A 24725-nucleotide genomic window follows, 5' to 3' on the forward strand; every position below is an offset into this window, starting at 1 on the left:
GGAGCCAGAGGGAGGGCTGCCTGGGGCTGGAGGCGTTCACACCGGGCTGCCCGGCCGGTGACAGCGCTCCGCGACAGCACAGATACGGCTGTCTGCGAGTTCCCAAACCCTTCCACCAAGTACAACATTCTGCATAAAAGTAAGATGCTTAAATTGGCCAGGGAACCGTTTTCAACTGGGTTTTGATGCTGAGTACGAAACAGTTCTCAGCTACAGTTTCCAGCTTCCAGGCTGGTACCGAAAGTGGTGCAAGGACACCAGGGCAGTTTTCACGAGGAACTTTCTGTCTCTCCAAAGTACTGTAGGAGACACAGTAACAGAATGTCCTCTGAAGTCTCTCTCTATCTATGCATCTCTGGAAACGAGTAAGATCAAATATTCCAGCAGCAAAACTTTTAATTGCCCAATGATTGGTAATTTTAAAGCTTTAAAACATGAAATATTAGCACAAGAAAGTTCATTAGAAAGAGTTCTGACTGAACACCTGCCACAGAAACCACCTGCTCGAGTTTGTAGAGGGGTGGAAATCCAGCCGTAAGCACCAGTGCAAAGCAAGAGGCGCAGGAAAAGCAGCTGCGCCTCCTCCAAAGAGAAAGGCCATGCCATTTTGGTTAATTAGCATTGGTTAGGCGGCCCTGTCACCCAAAGGAGTTTGCAGAGTTGGGAGTGATGTGCTGTCCGTGGGAGTCGGGGCACGGAAGGGCGGCCGCTCCTGGAGAGCGCCTGGGGAACTACCTCGGGGCTCACAGCACAGGGTGCGCACACAAGATCCATTCACCACAACCAGTGCCAGTGCCCAACCCCCAAATTGCCACCAGCTGGTGTCCTGAACGGCCAGATCCCCGGTTCCTTTACTGGGGCCAGATTTGTATCATTGGCTTGAGATTAACCTAGTTCAAGGCGATGAACCGTTATCCCGGCGTCTTCGGCAGCAAAACCTCCCACAGAGCGCTCCTCCAGCATGCACCTGTGCAGGCTTCATCATGCATCTTTCTTGCGAGAAAAGTAAAAATCTATCCCTCTGTCCTTGTGCTGCCTTGGCGTGTGTGCAGGGCCTCTCCTGCCCCTGGGATGGGGACTTCTCTCCTGCTGCAAATGAGAGACGAACAGCGAGATACTCACTGATGGTGCACAGTGAATCTGATCACAGAGCAGCCCCGACATGTGGAAAAGTGTGCACATGGCGCTGCTGCTCCCAAGTTCACTCAGAAAGCGGGGAGGCCTGACAGGCACAGCTCTAGGCTTGGGCCTGGGACGCCAGGGTTTCTGGTAAGGTAGGTGCTTGTGTCTGCAAAGGTACTTTGATGCTTGGTTGGAGGGGGGCTTGGAGAGGGGCTCAGTAACACTGGGCCAACAGCCCCTCCCAGTTAATTTCACAAGCACAGTGTGGCAGTGCTGGCCCACAGAGCCCAGGGTGAGCTGGACAGTTGATCAAAATGGATGGAGGAGCTTTATGGGTTCAAGTTTCATCACTGCCTCAAACCAGCGTGTGACCGAGGGGCTCCTTCACAGATCTCTGTACCTTTCTCTGATCTCAGATGCACTCTTACACGGAAAGGTGATAATCCAGGCCCTTCAATGGCATGGCCAGAAGCGGAAGGCTTTGCTTCTGCAAAACTTTCCGCTCATGGCAAAGGAATTTGGCCTGAGAAACTTGGTACTGCACCTTGGGATTAAAGCCTCAAATGGATACACACCTTATTCTTTACTGAACATAGTATGACAACTAAATTTGAGGGTCCACAAAGTATTCTTACTCAGGAGGAGACAGGGAGGATGCATGGGGGAAGACAAAATGCTGAAAACACCTTGAAATACACCACCATTAGTTACATCCATTTTTCTTCCTTTCCAGCTCCACCACCACTGACACCACCCAGACCTATGGAGCACTTTCCTTCCATACCCCTCTCCTCCAAGAACAGCAGCCAGGTCAGCAATGTGAGCCTTGGCATGTTACAGTGTCCACATCTTAATCTGTCCCCATTCTAAAGGGGAGATACACCCAAAAAACAAAGTGTAAGGGCCAGTCCCCATATATACTGGTCTCGCCGACTCCAGTTTGGATGCACTCAAGCACGGTAGAAAGCTGGTTGGGTTTACTTCCACCTCATGAACCGAGTGGAAACTGAGTGTCGGTCTTGGCTCCTTTCTGCCCATCTGCATCGGGGGGCGGTTAGGCCTCTGGAGATGCCCCATCCCTCCCTGCCCGCCGTTGGGGCTGCCAGGGCAGGCAGGGCCTGGAGGGCAGGGCAGGACGCTGTGAAGGACACGCTCTCTCTGTCTAAGCCCTGCTGCCTGTCCAAGGCTGATGGGAGAAAGAAGCAGCTAAAAAATTTACACCATGCACCACAGCGGGTGTATCTGGCACGATTGTATATCCAGAAGGAGAAAAAAAAAATTAGAAAAGCTACCTGGAAAGTAGTAAACAGAACATGTGTGGGCTCATTCTTCAGCCCTAAAGCCAGCTGGCCCGGCATGGTTTATGACCGTATGATGTAGGGTGGCTTTGTCACTGTATCTTGTGACAGTCCTTAGCATGTGGTACCCTCAGATTGTGCTTGGACAAGGTTCTGGAAGGTGCTTGTTGGCCCTGACAAAAACAGTGCTGGGGAATACACTAACAATATGACTGCCCGGGTGGCAGGAGGTCGATACGTGGGCTTGTGCCTCAGACCTGTTTAATTTAGTAGGGCAGACACAGCTAAATAACGCTGGCTGCACAGTCCCTGTGTAGAGCAGGACCACCCTCTGCTGTGAGGTCGTGTGACTGAACTAAAGCAATTTTTTCCCTTTTTACCAGAGAAAGAATTCACAGACACTCCTACAGACACAGAGCAGCTGCCTGGAGCCCTCCCACCCCATCCGAACCCTCCCAGTACTCACAGGCCTCTGGTTGATGTGTCGGCTCCACTCTGGGGCTGTCACAACTGGCTGTGGGTAGGTCTTACCTAGAGTTACTCCCACCTGGGAGAGAGCAGCACTGTTCAGTGCCCAAGGGGTGTGGATATCTGCTCCCTTTATGCCCTGTAGTTCCAGGACCCACAGCCGCACGTAATCCCCCTGCAAAGAGAACCAACAGGACAGGATCCATTCAGTGACAACCTGTAAATGCTTCCCAGCAAGGGTCTTTCTTAATGTGAAAGAAAGAACCCTGATTTCCAGGTAAAGAGGCTGGTGTACTACAGCATCGGTTACCTCTGTCAAGTCTTAGCCCCTCCTGCTAAACTCTCTACACAGAATTAGTGCCTAAACACAGAGGACTGGATGCTGGAGCTCTTCTCCCAGGCTTACTGCAGGCAGGGGAGGGAGGCAGAGGTGCTTTTCTGCTACAGCTCACCTGCCCTATTTAGGACACAGTGAGATGAAGTCGTTCCCAAGAAGTCCCCGTTTCCTTTCCAAGTGAGCGAAGGAAACTAGGGGCACTAGCTCAGCTGCACACTCTTGTGCTTGGCAAGATGAACCCCGCCTTGCCCCTGAATCTCTCCCATTAACTCCACTGCTGTGTCCCCTACTAGGACTATTTCCTGGTTCCTTGCGAAGTCCTGCCAGCTACAGTGCCAAAGGCAACAGCACAGCTTGCCATGAAGCTCAGGAATAGGGTGGGACCAGGTAATCTGGTATGTGAACTAAGCACGTGGAAAGGGTGATTTATCTGTGCCCACCGCTTACGGAGGGTAGTCAGGTTTAGTCACAGGTTTAATCTACTCTCTAGGACCTCCCAAGGAGCAGCTCTCTCTCTCCTGTCACTTCTGAGTTCGCTAAGAAGCTGCTCTGTGCTCAAGGAAATGGCTGTGTGAGATACTGATGGGTTGTGGCTGTTACCCGGAAGAAACGGTGACGAAACATAGGCCAGTGGCAGGACAGGGAGCCTGTACAGAGCACCAGCCTCTTTGGGGACAGCAGCAGATTGTAAACGTCAGATCTTCCTGTGCAGCAGTGAGGAACCTGCCTGACTGTTGGCCAGGAGATCACAGAACCTTTTGCAGCAGTATCCACACAGCAGGTCGATCTCTGTTCCCTGAAACTCTCACATACGCTTTGCTGCACTATTCATTGCAAAACAGCCAAACACACTTACATTGCTGTCGTAATCCAGGCCTTGTTTAATCATGTTAAACTTCCTGTTGTCCCGTGGGTCGTTGCCAATACCAGCACTGTATAACCAGTTGCCATAATTGCTACAAACATCGTAATCCACCTTGAGAACAGAGGAAGAAAACAGCATGAAGAGATGGGCTGGCGCTTGGTGAATCTTCTCTCCCCGTCCACCCCTCATCTCAAGGGGAAAACTCCCTGTGTGGGCATCAGCCTGGCAATACTGGGGCAGTCACAGCTCCCATGTAGGTACAGCCCTCTGGCTCAGAAGAGAACTGTGCTGCATGGCTGTATTTTACAGCTGGGATCAGCTTCCCAGGCTACTTCACTTCATGGTCCTTAGGTTAATGAGATAAAGTCCAACCAAAGTCACTTTCTGTTTCCTTTTTTTAAAAAAAAAACTTCTCTTTCTGCTGACATCTGGCAGACTTAATGGCCACTAGCCCTAGCTTTTGAGTGCTCATATTCCAAGAAACAGCAGCCCAGTCCATTTCGAATATGAAAGAAAAGTCTTCCTGACCAGTTACCCAGAGCCCACAGACTAACAAAATCATCTGTGCAGATCCTGTTAGGCAGACTGGAGAAAAGCCTAACTCAGGCTGTACAGAGTGACCACACAGAGTGTGTGAAGATGCAATGGATACAAACACTACAGTTTTTTCCCTGCTATACTCGACCTTCATCAGGCAATAAGCCTCAACTCACAGGGACTTGGCAGAAAGAGATGCTTTACTACTATGGGGAACACTAGAGCTCTCATGATGTACTCAGTAGGCTGCACATTGCCAAGTTGTTCTACATCTAAACCAACAAAGAGCTTTCAAGGATGCTTATGTAAAATGGAGTGAGGCTTCTGAAACAGGCATAAGTGGGAGCAGGACATGATCCAGTCTGAGTGCTCTTCAGCTGGGCAGGGTCGCTTAAATCCAGCATCAGAAGCTTTTCAGCTGTAGGACAATTCAGACCTAGCTCAGGAGGGGAGTGGCAGCGATAGCAGGTAGGGCGTGGGATCTCTGAGCGTTCCTAGGAGGGGCGTCCCCATTGCAAAAGCGTAGTGCTGGCAGCTGCAGCAGTTTGCAAAGGCGAGTCACGAAGCACATTCAGTGCTGTTCTCTTCTGCTTTTACTGCAGCTGCAGCAACAACCAGTCCACACAGTGACACTTCCAAAATCTCAGTGACAATTCCAAAATCCTTAAAGTGAGGAGCTGATCTGGTCTCCACTGGGATAGAATTGATTTTCTTTCTCAGTAGGTGGTACAGTGCTGTGTGTTGGATTTAGTGTGAGAATAATGGTGATAAAGACACTGGTGTTTCAGTTGTTGCTAAGTTGTGCTTATTCTAAATCAAGGGCTTTTCAGTTTCCTGTGCTCTGCCAGTGAGGAGGTACATGAGAACCTGGGACAGGTCTTCCAGGACAGCTGACCCAAACTGGCCAAAGGGATATTCCATACCACAGAACGTCGCGTTCAGTACATAAACTGGGGGGAGCTGGCTGGGGGGGTGATCACTGCTTGGGGACTGGCTGGGCATTGGTAGCAGGTGGTGAGCAAATGTGCATAATTTCTTTTTTTCCCCTTGGGTTTTATTCCTATCTCTTCCCCTCCTCTTCATTGCAATTATTGTTATTAATTTTTTTCTTATCTCAATTATTAAACCATTCTTATCTCAACCCACAGGTTTTACTTTTCTGATTCTCCTCCCCCTCCATCCCTGGTGGGATGGGGAGTGAGCGAGCAGCTGCATGGTACTTAGTTGCTGGCTGAGATGAAACCACAACCGAAGCTCAGCGCACCCAGATGGCAGAAGGCACAGGGCAACGGGCTCTGCCAAATTCCCTTCCCCTTTCTCTGCAAAGCCAGCTGAGAGCCGGGGTCAGGGTGATCAGTAGCCAGCTATGCTCACTGTGCAGCATGCTCCCCCTTCCCAGCAGCACTTCCTCCAGCTGGTGAGGATAAGGAGTGGAAGAAAGATGCCATTGGAGGCCTGACTGTGTGATTAACACGCAGGAAAGCATGTGGGGGAGGCGAGGGCAAATCCAAGGGGGACTGGAGGAGGCAGGCTCATTTCCCCCTCAGCCTTGCCCCTTCCTGGCATTCTCTTTGGTTTGTTTCTCTCCCTTTCCTTGGGGCCTGACCCTGTGAATGAAATCACAGCTGAGATCATCTCTGTTTCAGGCCACCAGTGGTCTCCTGCCTTCTCCCTGGCTTCGGCAGGTTGCAGAGAGCTTGCCTCAGTCTCATGCCCACCTGGCGTGGTTAACAGACACCCTCTTCACAGGCACACGCAAACACTTGGTGGGCCTTTGCTGGAAGGATCAGAGATGAAATACACATTACTTTCCCTTTTTAGAGCCAAGTGAAAACAGTTTCAGTTCTGTACTGGCCTCTACCATTCTATAGCTACATCTCCCCATCAAACTTATGTCTCCTGTATGTTACCCTGGGGATGCCGCCAGGTTAAAGTAACAGCTGTCTAGCAATGCATCAGTGTGACACAAGTGGAAAGGAAGGGACAGAAGGACACAAGGATCAGCCTGTGCTACACCAGCCTATGGTGGCAGTCAGCCGCTGAGGCTTCCCAAGATGAAAGGCCTAGTGCAGAGTGCTAAATCCTGCTTCCAGCAAGTCTGGTAACACTCATGTGCCTGTGAATAAAGGTAAATAACCCAGGGAGCATCTTTTTCGTGTTAGACCTTCCAGGTCTTCCTTACTTGGGGAATAGGACCTGGAATCTGCTGTGGCCATCTGAGTCGGCCTGCAAAGTGAACCAAGCTCCTGTCGGAGGAAAGCAAAGCTGCCCGCCTGTCAGAGCAAAGCCTCAGTTCCTGACTCCCAGCCCTTCATCAGCTGGTGACTTTGAGTGCAAGGCTTGCCTGTACGTGAAGCAAGCTGCCCTCTCTGTGAAATGAAGTCTCCTTTGTCACTGCTGTGAAAGCCACAGCTGACAGATGCTGTCAAAAGCCAGATACTACAAAACATTCAAATTGGTCCTAGTGGCTGACTCTGCAGGACAGACATGCACTGATGTGTTTGTGCATTTGCATGTGCTGCACCATTCTTCTGGAGGGCCACTGTGTGACGTACACAATGCACTCAGGCTACAGGAATTAGATCATCCATACCAAAATGCAGCCCCTGCCTGGTAAGTCACACACACAGGGTATCAGCTTTCTTATACAACCCACTGAAACTGCAAAAAAAAATGCACTCGAGGTAAGATTTTCCATCCCAGATTCCAGCCATGATAGGAAGGATAATGCCACCACTTTTCCAATACAAGTTCTCTGGTGCCATGTGCTGGGGGCTCTCACTTTTATCTGGAAAAACATTGCTGCATGCAGCTACCATCACTACTTTCTGGAGGATCCTGCAGAAGTTCTGCACTGTGTTCCTGTGCAAGCCCACCACTGCTCACAGCAACGGTGTGAGTCACAGCACTGGGAAAAGCACCCAGACCTTCCAGGAGATCTTTGCAGCCAAAGCCATGTCAGAACCCAGCACCACGGAAGCTCAAAAAAAAAAATATTACATTCACAAAAAAGGCGCTTTTAATTGCAGAGAATGTTGGTGACTGAGCTCTCTCTGGATCTCCAGCTGTCCTAGTGAGTAGAAAGTTTCCTGACTACCAGTAGCCACTTGTATCCCACAAACAAGATCTTTAATGGGAGGCTGATATTAGTATTTGGTCTTTTTCAGTATGATCCATTCAGTCTGGTAAAGAACAAAATGCAGATTCACCTGCTCAGCCTCAGTTCCCACTGCTCAGCATGGTGCTGCTGACAGTCCCTCCATCACCATCACCAGAGATAATGGCAGCCAAGCAAAGACACGCAGAGCTGAACTGGGGACTGCCAGCCAGTGCAGACCTTCCTGGGAAGAAGCTATGGGACAGAGGACTAAGGACGGAGAAGCGAGCCAGCTATTTAACTGAGCTTGCATGGCTGCTGATTGGCATATGAGAAATGAATTGGTGCTCCAGTTGGCAGGGAGGCCTGTGACTCACCAGAACAAAGAAGGATGCCTCCAGCCAGGGTGGAGCTCTCTGGAAGCTGATGCAGCTATTGTCCGTACTTGCCTGTTCTTGACTAGATAGCTTCCCTGTCCACAGCCATCAATGCAAGGACACTGTGCCAACACTGGCTTCAGTGGCCAGAACACATATTTCTTGTTATGTTCTATTTCTGGGCCATCCTCCTCCCCAGCCTCTGGGGTGAGCAAATCAGAGCATTGTTAACATAATTTATATTTGAAAGTCTTCTCCAGTGTGGTGGATCTCTGGCTAAAACCCTAGATGGAGGACCAAAACTATCATTGAAAACTTCCTAGCTACATCTTGGTTGATGGCAGCTTCACTGTGACAAAATTCCCTTTTCTTACATGAGCTTTGGGAAGTAGATACCATGCAAGCAGTATATACACGCATTTATAACAGCCTGAAAATTACTCATCCTCTTCTGTATCCTTACTAGGCAGAGCTGTCCTCCTGTCTGTCACTCAGGGCAGGGAGCACAAACAACTCCAGAGGCACAAAACAGCTCAGCCTTACCAGCAGGTATTGGAACCATTCCGCCCCCATCCTCCAGTCCAGACCCAGGTCCTTGGTGAGAAAGCTGGCAACATTCTGCCGCCCTCTGTTAGACATGAAGCCTGTCGCAGCCAGCTCTCGCATGTTGGCATCGACAAAAGGAACCCCTGTTTTGCCCTCTGCAGAGACAAAAGACAGTGCTGGGACATAATGACGTTTTTGGGCACTATTAAACCAAACTGTGGTCATGCATTCACAGCCATCCAAGCAGGTAAGACAGTGCCAGTGTAACAGCAGCAGGGAGAGATTTCAGTGAGGTTTAGCTGGTGTGCAGCCACTAAGAACCATGGGAAATTATACTGAAAATTAAAGTGAGACTTTTTGGCAAGGAAAAAAACAAGGTACAGAAAAATCTCAGACTGGAAAAACAATGAGGTGGATTGCAGGGAATTTTGCAGAGCAGAATAAATACACAGATAATAGCAAGGTGGGCCAAGAACAGGAAGATTCTTGACAGGTGACTAATAGCAGAGAGGGATCTATTGGACAGTCCTTGTCTATTGTTAAGGAAAAGATCTATTGTACCTGCATGCAAATGGATACACATGGCATTAACATGAAGAAATATACATAGGTGTGTATTTCACCGATTCTGACACTTCAGTCTGTCAGCCCCTCCAAGTTTTGAGATATTATGCTTGCTGTTCAAGTGACAACGGAGTTATAAAAGCTAAAGGAAAAGCAAGGATATTAAAAGACTGTGGCATAATGGAAGATGTGATTTATTCTAACACTGTTCCGACCTTCTAACCAAAACCAATCAGAAGAACAAAATGTAGCAGGCATGGCAATCTCGCACGGGTAAGAAGGGCTGGTCAGTGCCTGTGTGACTGAACAGAAGGAGCCAACAGATTGTAAACACTTCTACCTGGGCAGGAAAATCTAACTGCAGTGCATCTCACAAAGCACGTACCAGCCGGACAGAGCCTGGCCATTCACGGTACCCTGCGGGCCTGCTCCTGTGCAGTGCTCAGTCTCGGAAGGGAAATCAAGTATCCTGCACTCACATCACACATCAGACCACGGGGCTGGATTCTTGTTTGGTGGTAACAGTTTAAATGACAGGCCTCGATCATGCTGACAGTTCCCTGACATAAAATTGAGTTAGCATGAGGGCACATGTTAGCACACAGACATGTGGAAACCATAAAGCACACTTAGACAAACCTGCGGTTTCTACTGACCTTTCCAACAGTCAAAGAGCTGAAGGTCCTTTTTCCAGGGGACCTCTTTATTTTGAAGCCCTATTGCGAAAAAAAAGAACTGTTAATGAAGACAAATGCTGACACAGGCAGTTATTAATAAAACAATGACAGCCAGAGGCACTTTGGTTGACGACACAAGACATTAGGATGAAGCGAGCCCTCTTAGTGGTATTACAAACAAGCCATGTTCCTTCTGCAAAGATTTAGGGATGATCCATTCCTCCTTTCAAGGGTTGCAAAGGAATGTCTTGTGCACATGGAGGATGCTCCAGCCTTAACAGATTTTGATAATTTGTTTTGTTAGCGTTTGCTCTATTTTTATTTTTTAATTTTTTTTTGTTAATTAAAAATTACTCAGACCTCTCAAGTGGTCAAAGATGTGCTCTGGCCCAAGCTAGTAATTTCTTGTTCAGTTTTACTCCAGGACAACGTCTATGTGAAATCCATTTCTGTAGCAGACACTAAACCCAGAATTACCTGGCAGAAGCCCCAGTAACACTTTGCTCCTGCAGTGGGGTAGGAACAGATGAGGGGGATGACTTTATGTTTGCAGGGTCCAGTGGCAATTACAGACCTCTTGTACAGTGGAACAGAGGCAGCAGGGATGACTCAGCTCCAGCTCCAGACATCTAAGGTTAGGCCCACCACTGGCATCCAGTGCCATTTGAGATGCTGTTGGGCATCTGAAACAGCCACATAGGCCTGGCCAGGCAGATGTGATGCAGGCCCTGAGGGAGACATGTTCCTCTGCACCCACAGCTGGATGCCAGGCAGACTGCCCCGGGGCATCTAAACCAGTGCTGTATGCTTAGGTGTGGGCAGCTACATCACATGGAGAACAGCTCACCCAGCACACGCATCAGCTGTAGGGTTTCCTGGCTACGTAGGCTAGGTATTTGCATTGCACTCAAGAGTTCAGACCCCCATTTGAGGTGTAGGCACCTGCACGTAACTCACTGGGTCTGGAGCTGAATCTCCTGATTCCTATGTAGTGCAAGGCAGAAAGAAAATCTGGTTTCTTGGGATTTGCGCTGCTGGGTCAGTTCCTGCTCTCTTTCAGCTACTCTGGTGAACGTGGAGCAAACCTGAAGCCTGGATCCTCTCCAAAGGTGGAATGTCTCCAGAAATAACATCTTTACTGTTACCATGCTGCTGTTTCCCACTGACATGTGTTAATAATACTCCCCATATCTAATCAGATTTGGGGGAAAAAGTCTCAGTGTACAGAATCATGGTGTTGAGGCACTTCTGTGCCACCACTAAGTCCCCAGCAACATCCAGAGTGGTGACACAAGCGCTATGAGAAGAACATTTGTACGACACAATGCTGACAACATCTTCTCTTAATTTCCCTGTTGTAAGACTGTACCTTTCCTCTCCGAATACGGTGATCCATACACACCTCTTAATGAGAAAATCCTTCTGCCATACTTCAGGGCCACAAATCGAAAGTAATCCCGCCACAGCAGTTCAAACAGGACCCTAAAACACAAAGCTACGTCTGTATTTCGCTGTGGGTCAGATGAAATTACTGAAGTGGGATTTTGCTTCCATAGTACCCACCATTAACCCCGTGAGGTTTACTCACAATGAGCAATTTCACGCACCTTCCCATGATACCAGTTCTTGCCCCAAGCCTACCCATCTAGCTTGCACCTGGATGACTATAGTGAAAGCAAACTTCGCATGAATCACGGGGGAAGCTTTCCTTAACTCAAGTGCAGGAACAGAATTTCAGGAAACCTGTTTCTCATCCATCCCTACTGGGATGTAATTCTCCAAAGAGCAGGGCGAGGACCTGATTCAGCTTCACACTTCCGCATAAGCAAGCATGTCAGCACATTCCTAAGACCTTTGCATTGATTTAAGCAATAACCTTTGTAAGGGACTTACATGCACCTTTCAACACTCTGTTTACAGTGGTCTAGCTCATGAAATCAGGTGCTAGGCCTGCAGAAAATAGACAGTTTTATATAAAAACTCTTATATAAATAAAGCTTCTTATAAAATGATGGCACCTCAGCCTCTGAGACTTGCTTCAGCACTCTGGCATATTGGAAATATTCTGCTCAGCTGATGTTTAGGCTTACAAGATCTTTTTGGAAAATCTGGTTACAAAACAGGACACTGTCCAAATGCTAAAAACTAGTGTCATGACACTGAAGTTCAATCAGTCCCTCATGTGCAGCCACTATGACCTGTACTTCATTGTTACAATTGACTGCGGTGCCTACAGCTTGACAGCTTCTTTTTTATAACTATTTCTTAACACACTCAGATTTCCATGGCACCCCACCTTGCAGGCAGGCTGGCTGACTGTTAGATGGAAAAACACAAGTATGTTCATTTCTTGAAACCTTTCCTCTCTTAATTGTCTTTGAAGAAAAAAAAAAAGCATACACTTCAACAGGCAAAAGGTTGATATTTTATCTGTTTGAATTTTAATGAAATGTAGTATTTTGGCGAGAATTATTGGCAATGTTCTGCCTGTTCCTCACCGACCACTGTGCTGTCACACACACTGCAAACATAACAAACCAAATTGAAAACACAGTTCTCCAGTTTGCACAGACTTTGTGGTTTGGGCTTTTTTCCCATCCAGGTCTAGTATTAGGCCAGGCTCTAACATGAACCTGCTACTCCTTATGAGCTCCCTACCAGGCTCCAGTTCAGAGTGTCTGGGCAGAGCAGAGCGCACGAGCAAGTTCAAGGCCAGCTCAGGGACAGCTACACTGACCTCAGTTGTCCCCCAGACTCCTTCAGGACAACCTGCAGGCAGGCAAGCAGCCAGCGGTGAGGTGACAAGGCAGGATGCATTAAGCCCACTTCCCAGTCCCCTCTTCTTCTTTGCTATGGTGGTGTACTCATGGCCAGGCAGCTGAGCAAGCACAGGGCCATTTGCTGGACTGTGCCCAGAGGTCCTTCTGACACCGTGTGATTTGTACAAGTCGCAAAACTACTGAGCCTTTTTGGTGAAACCCTGCTCATATGCTTGGCATGAGAAACTCTTTGGCTTTTATTTGTAAATCATTCTTCTTCCTTCTCATCTAGCCCACAATGATGCAGAGAGGGGTTGTACTGATTTATAGAGATAATTCTTAAAAATCATGACCCACAATTTCCCAGCAATCACGATAACTAGCTTTAATAATCTTCCCTTACAAAGTGCCTACAGCCTCTGGATGTCAAAGGCAGACTAATAAATCCATACTGAAACAGAACTGCAATGCAACCCCGAGGAACCAGACAGCAGGCACAGGAAAAACAAACAAACATTAAGTTAACAAATCACTCTCTCCTGTGCATGGGATGTCAGTTTCCTTTTCAGAGAAAACAAGCTATGCTGATCACGCAAGGACATACCAGTATGTGCTCTGATTTGCCGTTCTCTCTTTTTCATACTTCTGTATCTGCTCATAGATGTATCGAGGTGAAATGCAGCCCAGCGCCAGCCTGAAAGGAGGAGAATGATGTCCTGAATGCAATGTAGGACTGACAACTCGATGTCTGCAGGGACAGATTGGAGGGGCAGCTTTGTGTCTAGAGTTGTTGTCTGAAAACTTTTGCTTGGTTTGCAGTTCTGCCACTGACTTCCCAAATGGCTTTAGTCAAGTTGTATGACTTCTTTGCAACTTTTCAATCTGAGAATCAAAATCTTCCCTGTCCCAGTGTATGACTGTTACAGGAGTTTCCAAGCTACTGAGATAAACCATTTTACACAAGTCTGACAAGTATTGCATAAAAGACTTGATCATCTGGTGATTTAGTGCACCAATGACAAACACAGAAATGAGTCCCAAATGTCAGCCCCTACAGCAACTGTCCTAGTGGTTCAACAGCCCTCCTTTTACTACAAATTGAATTATCATATGTCCAGGGCTCCTCTTCCTGCAGTACATTAGTGTCTCATTTGAGCAACAACAGAAGGCAATTAATTTGCTAAAAATCTCACAAAGGGTCAGAAAACTAGGGAATCAAACACAAACTTTGGCATTTCAATCTACTGGGCTCCTCCCATTTGTTCCAGATCAGCGCTGTGCAAGACAGGAAAGAGGTTGTAGACTCCAACCCCATCACAAAGGGTGATAAGGAACAACTTTTACCTTTATTTTCCTAGAAATGTATTTTACTGCAGTTTCCCACTAGGGCTCGTGGAAAAAATTGATGTTCTAGTGAATTTTGGAAAACAGGAAGAAAGGGCCTGAAGAGTTTTCCCTTGATTGTTGACCAGCAATAACACTTAGAAATGGCCAATATGAGATGTGAATGGCTGGCTGCAATCTGAACAAGTCTGATTTTGATCATCTGACGGGGGAACACTTTGTGACAGGCAGATCAGGATTGTCTGCTCTGGGCAAATGTCCAGATCGGAAAAACTCGAGTGGAGACTACAAATAACGAACTTCTGAAGTGGCAGTGGTCCCGGATCCCACAGCGCCAGCAGGTGGAGCTGTCCACTGCAACCAGTAAAGCACAAAGCCCGCTGAAAATAAATCCTGACTTGTAGGGGCCTCAGAAAACTGTTTCACGTTGCAGTTCTGTCGGGAACACACACTGGATGCTCTCAGCCTTAGGCTGAACTGGGTTCTGCTGTTGCTGTTGCAGTCTGAGATTAACTCTTCCCCTTCCAGCACTGGAGACTAAAACCCCTAATCATAATAAATCATCATATCTACCCAAATAAGAGATCCTTTTGCAATAGGAATAATCAGAAGCATCTCTTCACACCACAGAAAAACAGAATGGCAGTGAGGTGAAGTGACTTGGCCCACATTATTCAGCAAACCAGAACTGGACTGAGTTCTGCTACAACCCTATCAACATGCTGAAGCTACTCTTCCTCCCTGGCTCCTCACAACCACCCCTGATAACACACAAAACAGCACAAAGGCAAAGACAAGTGGTGTGTCTCTCTAGTGCCCTGTCCACACTGCTGCTCCCAGCACACTGGGCTCTTGGCACACTACTGCTACACTTCAGCAATTCCTAACTGCAGGAACATTACCAGTGAAGCACTGCATAGAAGCACAACAAAAAGCAGCTTTGAGGCTGCTGTACCCCAACAAAAAGGGCAGAACGAATCACACTCAGACCTCTGCCCAGTGAGCACTCAGCAGCTGGGCAACATCGGTTTGGGATGAGAGCAGAAAAGGAGCTTCCAGACTCACAACAAAAATCTTTACCATGGTGCAAATTTGGTCGAGTAATCCATTCCCACCAGTCCATTGCGAGTCTCCTTGTAAGATGCAACCAGGTTCTGTGCGAGCGAAAAACCAAACGGTTTTAATACTTTAGTGCAACATGCTAAATACGTTTTCTCTCATACTGGAGCTAGGGCAATCTAGCAGGGCTGGGCTCCCTCTCATGGCTGCCTGCAAGGACTACAGAGCTGTCAAATTACTGCCTCCAGTGCACAGGAATGAATCAGGCCAGCAGTTCTCATTATAGCTCTGGGATGCATGTCACAAGCTATGCTCCTGGCTTCAGCCTGTAGCACATTTATTTCTACAAGCACTATGAACCTGGCTGTGCTGCTCCCTGCCCATACCTGTCTGACTCTGGATCAATGATCCACTTAAAAGCACCAGCAGAACTGGAGGCCAGTTCCCTTGTCCATGTGGTTGCTTGTTCAGGTTTGAGAACTACCGTGTCTGACAGCACCCAACACACAGCTGCGGGAATCCTGGCCACCGTTACTTCTGGGCCAGCCACACTTACAGCAGAGCGCAGATCTTCCGTTTTCTGAGAACTCCACTGACAATGCAGAGGACATTGGGAAGCCTGATCTCTTCTGATTCCCTTTGGCTGCACAGGTTACAATTGCTAAAGGGCTGTTCTAGCTCACCAGGAAGACAATATTTGCATAACAGAAAAGAAGGAACAGGTTTTCCAGCAGTGACTGTATGCTGGCAGCACTGTCAGACTACTACGAACCTCCTACTATTTTTAACTGTGCTTGTTAAAAAAACTGGAAGCAGTTTGGGTCAGTTGTTCCTCACCCCATTTGCAATTACAGCTCTTCAGGCCACTTTTCACTCCTCCAAAGTGAAGGAACTACATTGCTGACGATGTGGGACAGGAGAGTAGAAAGGGCAAATCAAGGCATCGTCCTAATTCCCAAAAGTTGATGAAAAAAAGACTTAAGAGGGATGGCCACTAAACTAGATTCCTAAGTATTTGGCTTACATTCCCAGTTCCTGGATGACTTCTTTGGATTTAGTTTGTCCCTCTGAAAACCTGAAAAAACGTTAATTCCCTCCTTTGTACAGTGTTATACAGGAGCTAAGGAAACATTACTAGGAAGTAAAATCGCAGCCTCACGCACTTGCACAGCCATATGTACAAGGGGGAGGATGTAGACAAGGAAGTGTAAGAGTTACCGTGTCCCAGAAGTAATACTGCAGTCTCATTAAAGCTTGGGTCTCTCCTCCACTGCAGGGGAAGGCTGTTCGTGGATCAGTCACAGGATCTGCCACAGAAAACACCATCACCTTGTTACCTTCTTGGAAAGCATCTCAAAGGTAAGGAGCTTAAAATCTAGGGATGTTCAGCAGTAAGGGTGTCTGCTTTGGGGCCATAAAAGATTGTGCCCTGTCTTCCTCTAAAGCAAGGGTCAAATCAAACATATTAAAAATTACTAAGGGGATGTTTTCTACCCAGCTGCAGGGCAGCTCCTCCACACAGGGAATTTACCTTCATTTGTCATATGAGTGAACAGCAGCTTAGTTACAGTTTGAAGGGCAACCACTGCCCTTGGGAGGCCTCCCTCTTCTCATCCTCAGTAACAGACAGATCCAAGTAGGACTTCATGGGAGGAACTGCCACATTAAGTTTTCTTACCCTTCTGTCCCAAATCCTCCATTGTAGGGATACACCCTTCTTCCACCCCTGGAGCCAGAGGCTTTAGCTGGTCTGCCATCTGCAGAGTTGGCCGGACCTTTGCCTCAGATTCCACTGCTTTTCGGAAATGGGTGTAGACATCAGGCAACCTGCAAAGATAACAGCGCGGTCAGATCTCCACAGGGTGGCTACCCTGGCCCCTCCACACAGCACCACGTATCTTCCATAGATGGAGGGTTAGCTTTCCAGGCTGCACTCTCCTGAGGGCAGAGCGGGTATTTGTGATGCATGTTTGTACACCGCCTGCTGAAAGAGGTAGATTCCCCTGGGGCTAGAAGCCATCAGAAGTTCAGTCCTTCATCCAGTTTCTGCCTCTGATGCCTTTTCAATTTAAGGTGTGTCCTGATGGAGCAATCCCTGAGGGTCAGATTCATCTCATCTAACTTCTGATTACCCACAAGGCTGACTTCAATGTAAAAATCTGCAACCTCCAGCTGCTTTTCAGTCAATGGAGAGAAACAGCAATTTTTATCGCCTGACTCTTCTGCTCTGTTTTATACATTTTCTATAGGATGCCATGAATCACTCAACTCCATTAATTACACCTCAAGTGACTACTGAGGGAGGCATGAAGAGTCCACACGCAAAGGGCTACTGTCACAGGCAGCTGCATTTCGCCAGATGGGGTAACGGAGCAATCCAGTCCAATGTCACAAGGACGGAGCACTGCAGACAGAGCATCAAAACTGTGCTGGTGGAAGGGCAAAGAGAAATCAGTCCCTCAATAAATGGTCATGATATGGAGAAATAGTGTGAAATGGGGACAATGGACATCGACTGTGATTGTATATGTCTGCTCAAGGAATGTGGGTATGGTGACTAGTCATGGGTGCGGTGTCTGGTCACATAGGCACACAGCTTTGAGGAGACGACTACAGCTTTGAGGAGACGCCTGCCCTTCTTCCTCTAACAAAGGGGCTATTTAAAAAAGAATGAGAAAAGGATGAGAGATATTCCAGTGCTATCTAGAGGGAGGGAGTGCTAAGTCTCCTTGCTGGAGAAGATCAGATGGTCACAAGGACATGAATCACCTACAAACCTGCAAGACCACCACATTCCAGGCAAAGGACTGATAAGCTAATTAACATACGAAGCGAGAGTAAGCGGGTTTAGGTAACGAATATGTATAGGCGTTAATTGAATATTCATTTGTTTTATTGTATAAATGTGAGATGGTTCGTCACTTCAGGCATGCACGCTTGTGGAGGAGCGATCCCCCGTGCATCTGCGCGCAATAAACATACCTACTTTATAACTTTCGAGTTATAGAGTCTAATTCCGCACGTCAGTCAAACCCCTTGGCTTTATGCATATTGAAGAGTAAATCCTACTAGTACAGAGGGATGAATGTGCCCCTTCCCCTTGCTGTGTATGAGCATGACAGCACTGTTCCATAATGCAGATGGATTCATGGGTCCCTTCCCTGTGGGACTGGATGACTAAGACCCCTCCTAAGCAGTTCACTGGAGTTAGAAACAAATGGGACAGTGGAGCGAGCGATACCACAGAGCAGCCCACCTGGCGATAGGCCTGAAGGGAAGGTCATCCCGATGATACAGCGTGGATCCCCAGAATGTGTGAGTCTTCACCCCATGCTGACAACACACCTCGCACAGCAGTTTCTCCACATCCAGCTCCTCCTGCATGGCCTAGGGAGAACAAAATGCAGTGAGGCCATGGTTGCGTGGCTTCAGCTCTCGTAGGCACACAGACCCTGGTCACTGGCCTTGCCCTTCTCCCTCATCTCCACATTTAGCTTCACCCCTTTGGAGAGAGGTGCACACAGACAATTTCTGAGTATTTTCCTCTGCCAAACCCAATAAGCATTTTCACTCTGTTAGTAGCGCCAATGCCAGAATAGGGAACTCCTTGATGTAGGATGTTGCAGATCTTTTAAGTCTGCATGGAATGAAAAGGAGACTGGACAAATAACATATAAAAGAAATCCACTGAGGGTTATTGGCTATCAGGGCAGCATTCCTGTTTCAAGAAGTCCTTAAGCCACAGATTCTTGGTGGCTGGGAAAGTATTCTGGGGAAGTATCTTTACAGATATGTCCTGCTCCTGTGGTCTTCTCTGGGCGTCTGTTATTGGCCACCGTCAGGAAAGGTTATGGAATTAGATGAGGCGTTTTGTCTGATCCTCTGTGGATGTTCTTAGAGCTGCATGGAACAAGGCACTATGGGATGTGCAGGCTGTCACATCACATTACAACGGTCTTAGGCCTGACAGCAGGAATACCTGCAGTGCAAGTCACAGAACAGTTCCTCCATTAGACAGCTATGAGGTCCAGACTGCTAATACTGAGTGCATCTATGTATGTATATACATAGGTGTCTGTACACAGCCTCCAGACCTAGTGGAGTCTTCAGAGCCTTCCATTGAATTCAGCAGGCTCTGGATCAAACCATTTACTTAGCTCAGTGAAGACAGGCCAGTAAAGCACAAACCCCGTCGGCATTGCAGGACCAGACTTGTCTTTTGTTCAACACACTGGCGGGCAACCTCCTAAATGTGGGTGCTGTCAGCTCACCGTGGCCCCTACACTCAATACAGTATGTCCCCTGGAAGTTAGCTGCCTGTGCAAGGAAGGCACCAGGAAAAAGCAGCTTGATGCAAACAGGAGGAGAAATGGACTCAGCTGACCTAAAATGCCAGTTGCTAGAAACTCATTTTCCTCAAGGCACAGCACTTGCAAGTCATCAATCACAAGGACTCCCACTCAGACACCAATCCCATCCCAGGAGTTAGCCAGTTTCCCCAAGGTTAACAATGCCACAGACAAGAAAGGCTCTGAACACACAGGATCTGCATCACCATTTAGTTGTGGAAGAAACCTCCACAACCTAATTTTATCTTTTAACAATGTCACTCAAGTATTTCCCTTACCTCTTCATGGAAAGCCACAGCACTGACAGAACCTAACTGCGTAATCAAATCACAGACCACATCTTCTGGCTTCCCCTTCCTCACAACCAGGGTACTGCAAACACAAAATATTGCCCTGAATTAGGTTTGATGCTATTGTTATTTATGTGTACAAGAGGCCCTTGTCCCAGTCCACACACCCATTAGTTCTCTACAGAGCACAGACAGCATATGGAGGCAGACAGACAGGATTTGACTAGCCTACGTTTTTTAGGACCCACTGAACGCAGTTTGTAAGCTTCTAGGGCTGAGTTTGTGTCAAACACATTTCTGTCACCCCGGATGCTTTAGAAAGGATGACTGGGCAGAAAGCCAGGCTGTTACCTAAAAGTAAATCTGTCAGATCTGTTCAACGGATTCCTCTTTCAACCCCCTTCACAGGCAGTGGTGGCCTGTGTGCAGACCTCTCTCCACTTTCATGTGGGAGTATTCAGACGAATGCTTTCCTCTGAATGCTCTGTGTTCATAACAGTCAAAAAAACTCCCTTCCCACCTTGCAACCTCACCAGCTGCCCAGCCACTTGAAGGGGTAATACAGTGTTTTTGCCAGAATAATTTAAAGCACAACTGAAAAGTTTATTCAAAGATGGGTTGGATCCGAAGAAGGCAGCAGCAAGGAGTGCTGCTAAGAGAGCTGTTCCCCTTACTTCCCACAGAAAAGCAGAGATCGAGCTGTCCACAGGGAACACCACAGACTGGACGTGAAAGAGATTTCTGTCTATCACTGCATTGAGAAGATATCATGACTGGGCAAATGGAGCCTAGGTCTTAGCATGGCTCTTCACAACCACATGTCTCGCACTACAGAAGACCAGTCTCTTATCAGCCACCGACAACAGCACAGCAGCATTCAAGCAGCTCTGAATCTGTTCACTGCAGAGTATGGGTGCAGATACCCACTAGTCATTTCTCTCAGTCCCCTATAACATTCACCATCTACACTGGCCACACTGCACTGCAAACCCAGAGCCGTTCCACTTGCTTCTACTACCACTGTTATGCCCCTTTGGGAGAAGACAGGCTGGCTGACACATCTTCTGCTAAGCAAAGCCAGATGTTATTTGGTAATGGATTCTTCAGCATGCAAACCTTCAGGCCCTGGTCTACAGCAGTTACGGTTTCTAAAGGCATAATGAAGAAGGAATCTCTGAAGACCCCCTTCCCACAATGTAGCCTACCAAAGAGATTGGGTTTCGTGGGACAGGGCATGAGCAAACTTAACTCTCCAGTCTCACAAGCCAGGATCCATGCTGGTCTGTCTCAAGCCAGCTCTTAGGGAAAACTCACTAGGGACAAGGCCACACACCCCAGCGGCTAATGTCATCGCCTACAACTCGGAAGACTGCCGGTTCGTGTCTCCAATTGTCAGGACTCTGGGCAAAGCGCTTAAGGCTGACGCCCATCTGTGGTATCCAAGTTCAAAAAAGCAAAACCCCACATGGCATGCAGCCTGCGTGGCTCTTCACTCCCTTGCAGACGGCACAGCAGATCATCTGAACAGGAGCTATGTATGGGACCTTATTGTATCTAACAGAAGGGCGGTGGCTCTCAGAAATAAGCCATCATCACACCCCAGAGTATCTGACACGATTAGGCTTACAGCACAGGTATGTGTTGAAAACGAGTAGGAAAATAAAAATAGACATGTTATTTGCACAGTGCTTTCTCAAATACCTTCCTCTTTTCTTGAGAGTTTCCCTTAGATCCTTCACGCTTTCCAGCAAAAACCTGAGCCGATGGGGCCCTGTTTTTGGGAAACCAAAGCAATGGGTGCCCAGGTAGTGCCGTGGGTCGAAGCAGTAGAGGGGAATAACGAAATCCGCGTTACTCTGAGCCCAGTGGAGCACCTGGAAAGACAGAGGGCCGTGGCAGCTCTCGGGGGCAGGACGCAGGCACCCCGCCCCAGCCTACCCAACAGCAGGGTTATTTCTAAATAAATACCCGGGGGGCCGCGGCCGGGCCCTACCTGGTTATCGTGGGCGCGCAGGTCGCAGCGCAGCAGGCAGATGGCCGTCCTCGCCACCCCCGACATGGTGCCCCGACGGGACCGGTCCCGCCTCACCCGGCCACGCTCTGTCCCTCCTCGGCCCGGCCCCCCAGCCCGGCCCGGCTCCGTCCCCCCTCAGCCCGGCCCCGTTCTCTTTCCGGCCGCCCCGGCTCCGTTCTCCCGCAGCCCAGCCCCCTCAGCCCGCCCCGTTCCCGCCTCACGGCCCCGCCGCTCCCTCGGCCCGCCCCGTCGGGGAGAAGCCGTCCTGCCCCCGGCTGCCTCCGGCCGCCCCCGCCGCCTCCTTGCGGGCCCGTGAGCCGGGCAGGTCTTGTCCCCAGTTCCGGGAATGCGGAGTGGGACGGGGACGAGCCCCCAGCGGCGCCGGCGGGGGCAGTGCGGGCGCAGAGGCAGCGGCGGGCAGGCGGCTCGTTTCCCCTGGCGGGGAGTCCCCGCGCCTTCCCACGGCAGCCTCTCACCAGAGCCCTGCCCCGGGCCGCTCACACTTCACGCTGAATTTGCGGTTTTATTTTTTAACCTCGATAATCTCTTTGCCTTCCACATAACAGCAGCTGGGAACCGCCTGACGCAGGAACGTGTCCCCGTTGTGCTGGGGCACTGCCGTGGCGAACCCGGCCCCTGCAAGAGCACCGCTCACCCAGCTCGGGCAATTAGTTCTGATTAGTACTTAGAGAAGTGCCAAGGCTGCGATATGACTGCATCCTTGCCCACTAGTGTGCGAACCAGCTTTGTGGATAGCTGCTGACTAACCAAAGGTGAGCTGTAGATTAGCAATAATTAATGTCTTTGAATCCCAGCACTGACTGCAGCGGCCGAAGTGAAAAGGCTTGCCTTAGCCTACAGCTTCCATAAGTCAGCGTTGGACACCAGTGATCATACATCCCTTACTCACTGAACTGTCCGATTGTCCTCAGGATCCGTGATTTTTTTCATTTGACAGCTCTCATAAGAGGAAAAGCAAAAAAAAACCCGCTTGGCTCAGAGGTCTCCAGCCACATGCTCCCCTCGTGTAACCACTGGTTCTCCTGGGGTGGGGGAGGATGGGGAAAGGGGTCAACATCTTGCAGCAAGGAGCTGATGATGACTGAGGGTCCAGGTTTACAGAAATTAATTGCTGCACCTCATTTCAGTTCCTGAATTGCTGAAGTGGAACATTTGGTGGAGCCACACAGACTTTTAGATGCTCACCAGAGATTAAATGTGGTACCCAAACCCCAGTGGGTCCCAGGGAGTCCTGGCTTTATTTCCATCTCCTCCAGGCTTGCAGGTCCTCTGCATGCAATCTGCATTGGCTGGTTGTGGGAAGTGATGCTGATTCCCAGCGTGACCTACATGACACATCATCTCCTGATTCCTTCTCTGTGCAATAAGGGCTCCTCTTCCTGGCTCAGCAGACAGCAGCCCGCTATAAGAACCAGTGACTCATCCCCAAGGGCTCATGTTTGGTGAAAGAAAAACAGCCAAAACTTTGGCTCATGCCCAAGGAAAACACTGTTGTCAGCTTGCAATGCACATGCCATACAAGCCAACACCTCTCCATCATATTATAAATGAAGGTATTTTGCAAATGCAGTTTATAAATCTTCCCTGTTTGCCTTCATTTGGACAAGGACATACAGTATAGTTGGCTTTGCTTTTGTTTGCAGTCAGGTTTCCCCCACAATGTCGTGGTTGACATTAAGCTGGGCCAAGTCTGGCAGTAATGACATCCTCTTGTATCTCACTTAGCTGCTAGACAGCCACCCACTTGCATTGAAACCTCAAGAGGTCTTATTTAATGGGTGTGCAAGAGAGGTGCCTTACTGCCTGAAAAGGGTTTATTTCCCTTTGGCAAGGAAGTCTGGTTATCACTAAACACAAACCTCTGCAACATAAATAAAGAGAAGAGAGAAGATTTGAAGCTTGATATGCCAATGAGAAAATAAAAATGGATTTAGACACAAGTGAGTCTCTGCCAGCTTTCTATTTGCACAGATGATGCAAGGTGTCCAACACTGCGGTAGCAGCAAGAGCACTGTGACAGACTCTGCACTGACATGCTGTTAAATGTGGCAATCTAGGCAGCAAGAGCAGGCAGGAAAAGCAGATGTCCATAAAGGACAAACAGTTTAGTCAGGACCTCCTTACACCCAACACCATACCTTTTCTGTCACATGGTTGGAGGTCAGTTTTATTTCCTTTGCACTCTCATAGGGAAGTATAAATGCTGTTGCACACTCAAACCAGTGCTGATTGCGTCTACTCTGTAACCTACCCTGATAATGAAGAATTATAGTTTTTTACTTACACAGTTGTTTTTCCTTCTTAGATTCTGTAAGTACATCTGCCCAGTCCCTGCTTCTGTGAGACCTTATGAAATCATCCTTTGAAAATATGTGTAATGGGGGTGTTTAGGAAAAGCAGTGGTGAGGAATATTTTGTTATAAAATTAGAAACCAGGAGACCTGGCATTGTGAATTACAGGCTCTTCAGTCTCCTTGCCTGGATTTTCCATTCAGATGAACAGAGTTAATGAGAACAAAAGCTTTGGGGTTTTTCCACTGACACCTGTCTCTTTAATCCAAGAGGGTGTTCCAGCTTTCCGTTGTCCCTTTGGTATACAGAGAAGCTTTGCCAACAGGTGCAACAACACTGTCAATCTCTATGCCAGTATGGAGGGCAACAAGCTTTCCACCATCATTTTTGTTCTTTTAAATATCCTCCAAGGAATGGCTTCCTTCCTGGAGCCGTGAAGTTGTTAGGTAATTCATGGGATGTGGGGGAAGGTCTGTGAACTTTGATGAAGTTACACAGAGGACCTGTGATAAAAGGACTGGATCGCCATGGACTATGCAGACCTAGGGGAAATCCAGGGACCAGGCTAGGCAGTATCTAGCAATTCCTTCTTGCAATGTGAACAGTGGCATGTGATCCATTTGTTTCTCAGAGACAACCTCATGGGATACAAGGTCTTGGTCAGACTAACGCCCAAGTCAATAATCATTCCTCTTGCTGCTTCGGGTGC

The 24725-nt window shown here is 48.3% G+C and overlaps 1 protein-coding gene across 1 annotated transcript; it reads right to left on the reverse strand.

Annotated features, from left to right (window-relative positions):
* Nucleotides 1–378: 378 nt before the first annotated feature.
* Nucleotides 379–21830, reverse strand: LOC101923079 (cryptochrome DASH-like). Its single transcript, XM_005240979.3, has 14 exons — nucleotides 21683–21830; nucleotides 21391–21563; nucleotides 19678–19771; nucleotides 18307–18437; nucleotides 16729–16877; nucleotides 16269–16357; nucleotides 15072–15145; nucleotides 13252–13341; nucleotides 11291–11370; nucleotides 9868–9927; nucleotides 8645–8802; nucleotides 4082–4201; nucleotides 2887–3063; nucleotides 379–1089 (listed from the first exon to the last, which is right to left on the reverse strand). The coding sequence occupies exons 1-14, from the start codon at nucleotides 21746–21748 to the stop codon at nucleotides 982–984; spliced, it is 1569 nt and encodes a 522-aa protein (XP_005241036.1). The 5' UTR covers nucleotides 21749–21830; the 3' UTR covers nucleotides 379–981.
* Between the last annotated feature and the right edge of the window lie 2895 nt (nucleotides 21831–24725).

The sequence above is a fragment of the Falco peregrinus genome, chromosome 5, assembly GCF_023634155.1.
Source record: "Falco peregrinus isolate bFalPer1 chromosome 5, bFalPer1.pri, whole genome shotgun sequence".
NCBI classification, from domain to species: domain Eukaryota; kingdom Metazoa; phylum Chordata; class Aves; order Falconiformes; family Falconidae; genus Falco; species Falco peregrinus.

What these genes read in the sequence shown, in the direction of transcription:
- LOC101923079 (XM_005240979.3), bottom strand. Translation starts at nt 21,748, where the DNA reads ATGTCGGGGGTGGCGAGGACGGCCATCTGCCTGCTGCGCTGCGACCTG. An exon ending in GGAGGATTTGGGACAGAAGG is followed by an intron (nt 16,358 to 16,728) that starts GTAAGAAAACTT and finishes TTTCTGTGGCAG; the next exon opens with ATCCTGTGACTGATCCACGA. An exon ending in GACACATCAACCAGAGGCCT is followed by an intron (nt 1,090 to 2,886) that starts GTGAGTACTGGG and finishes TCTCATTTGCAG; the next exon opens with CAGGAGAGAAGTCCCCATCC.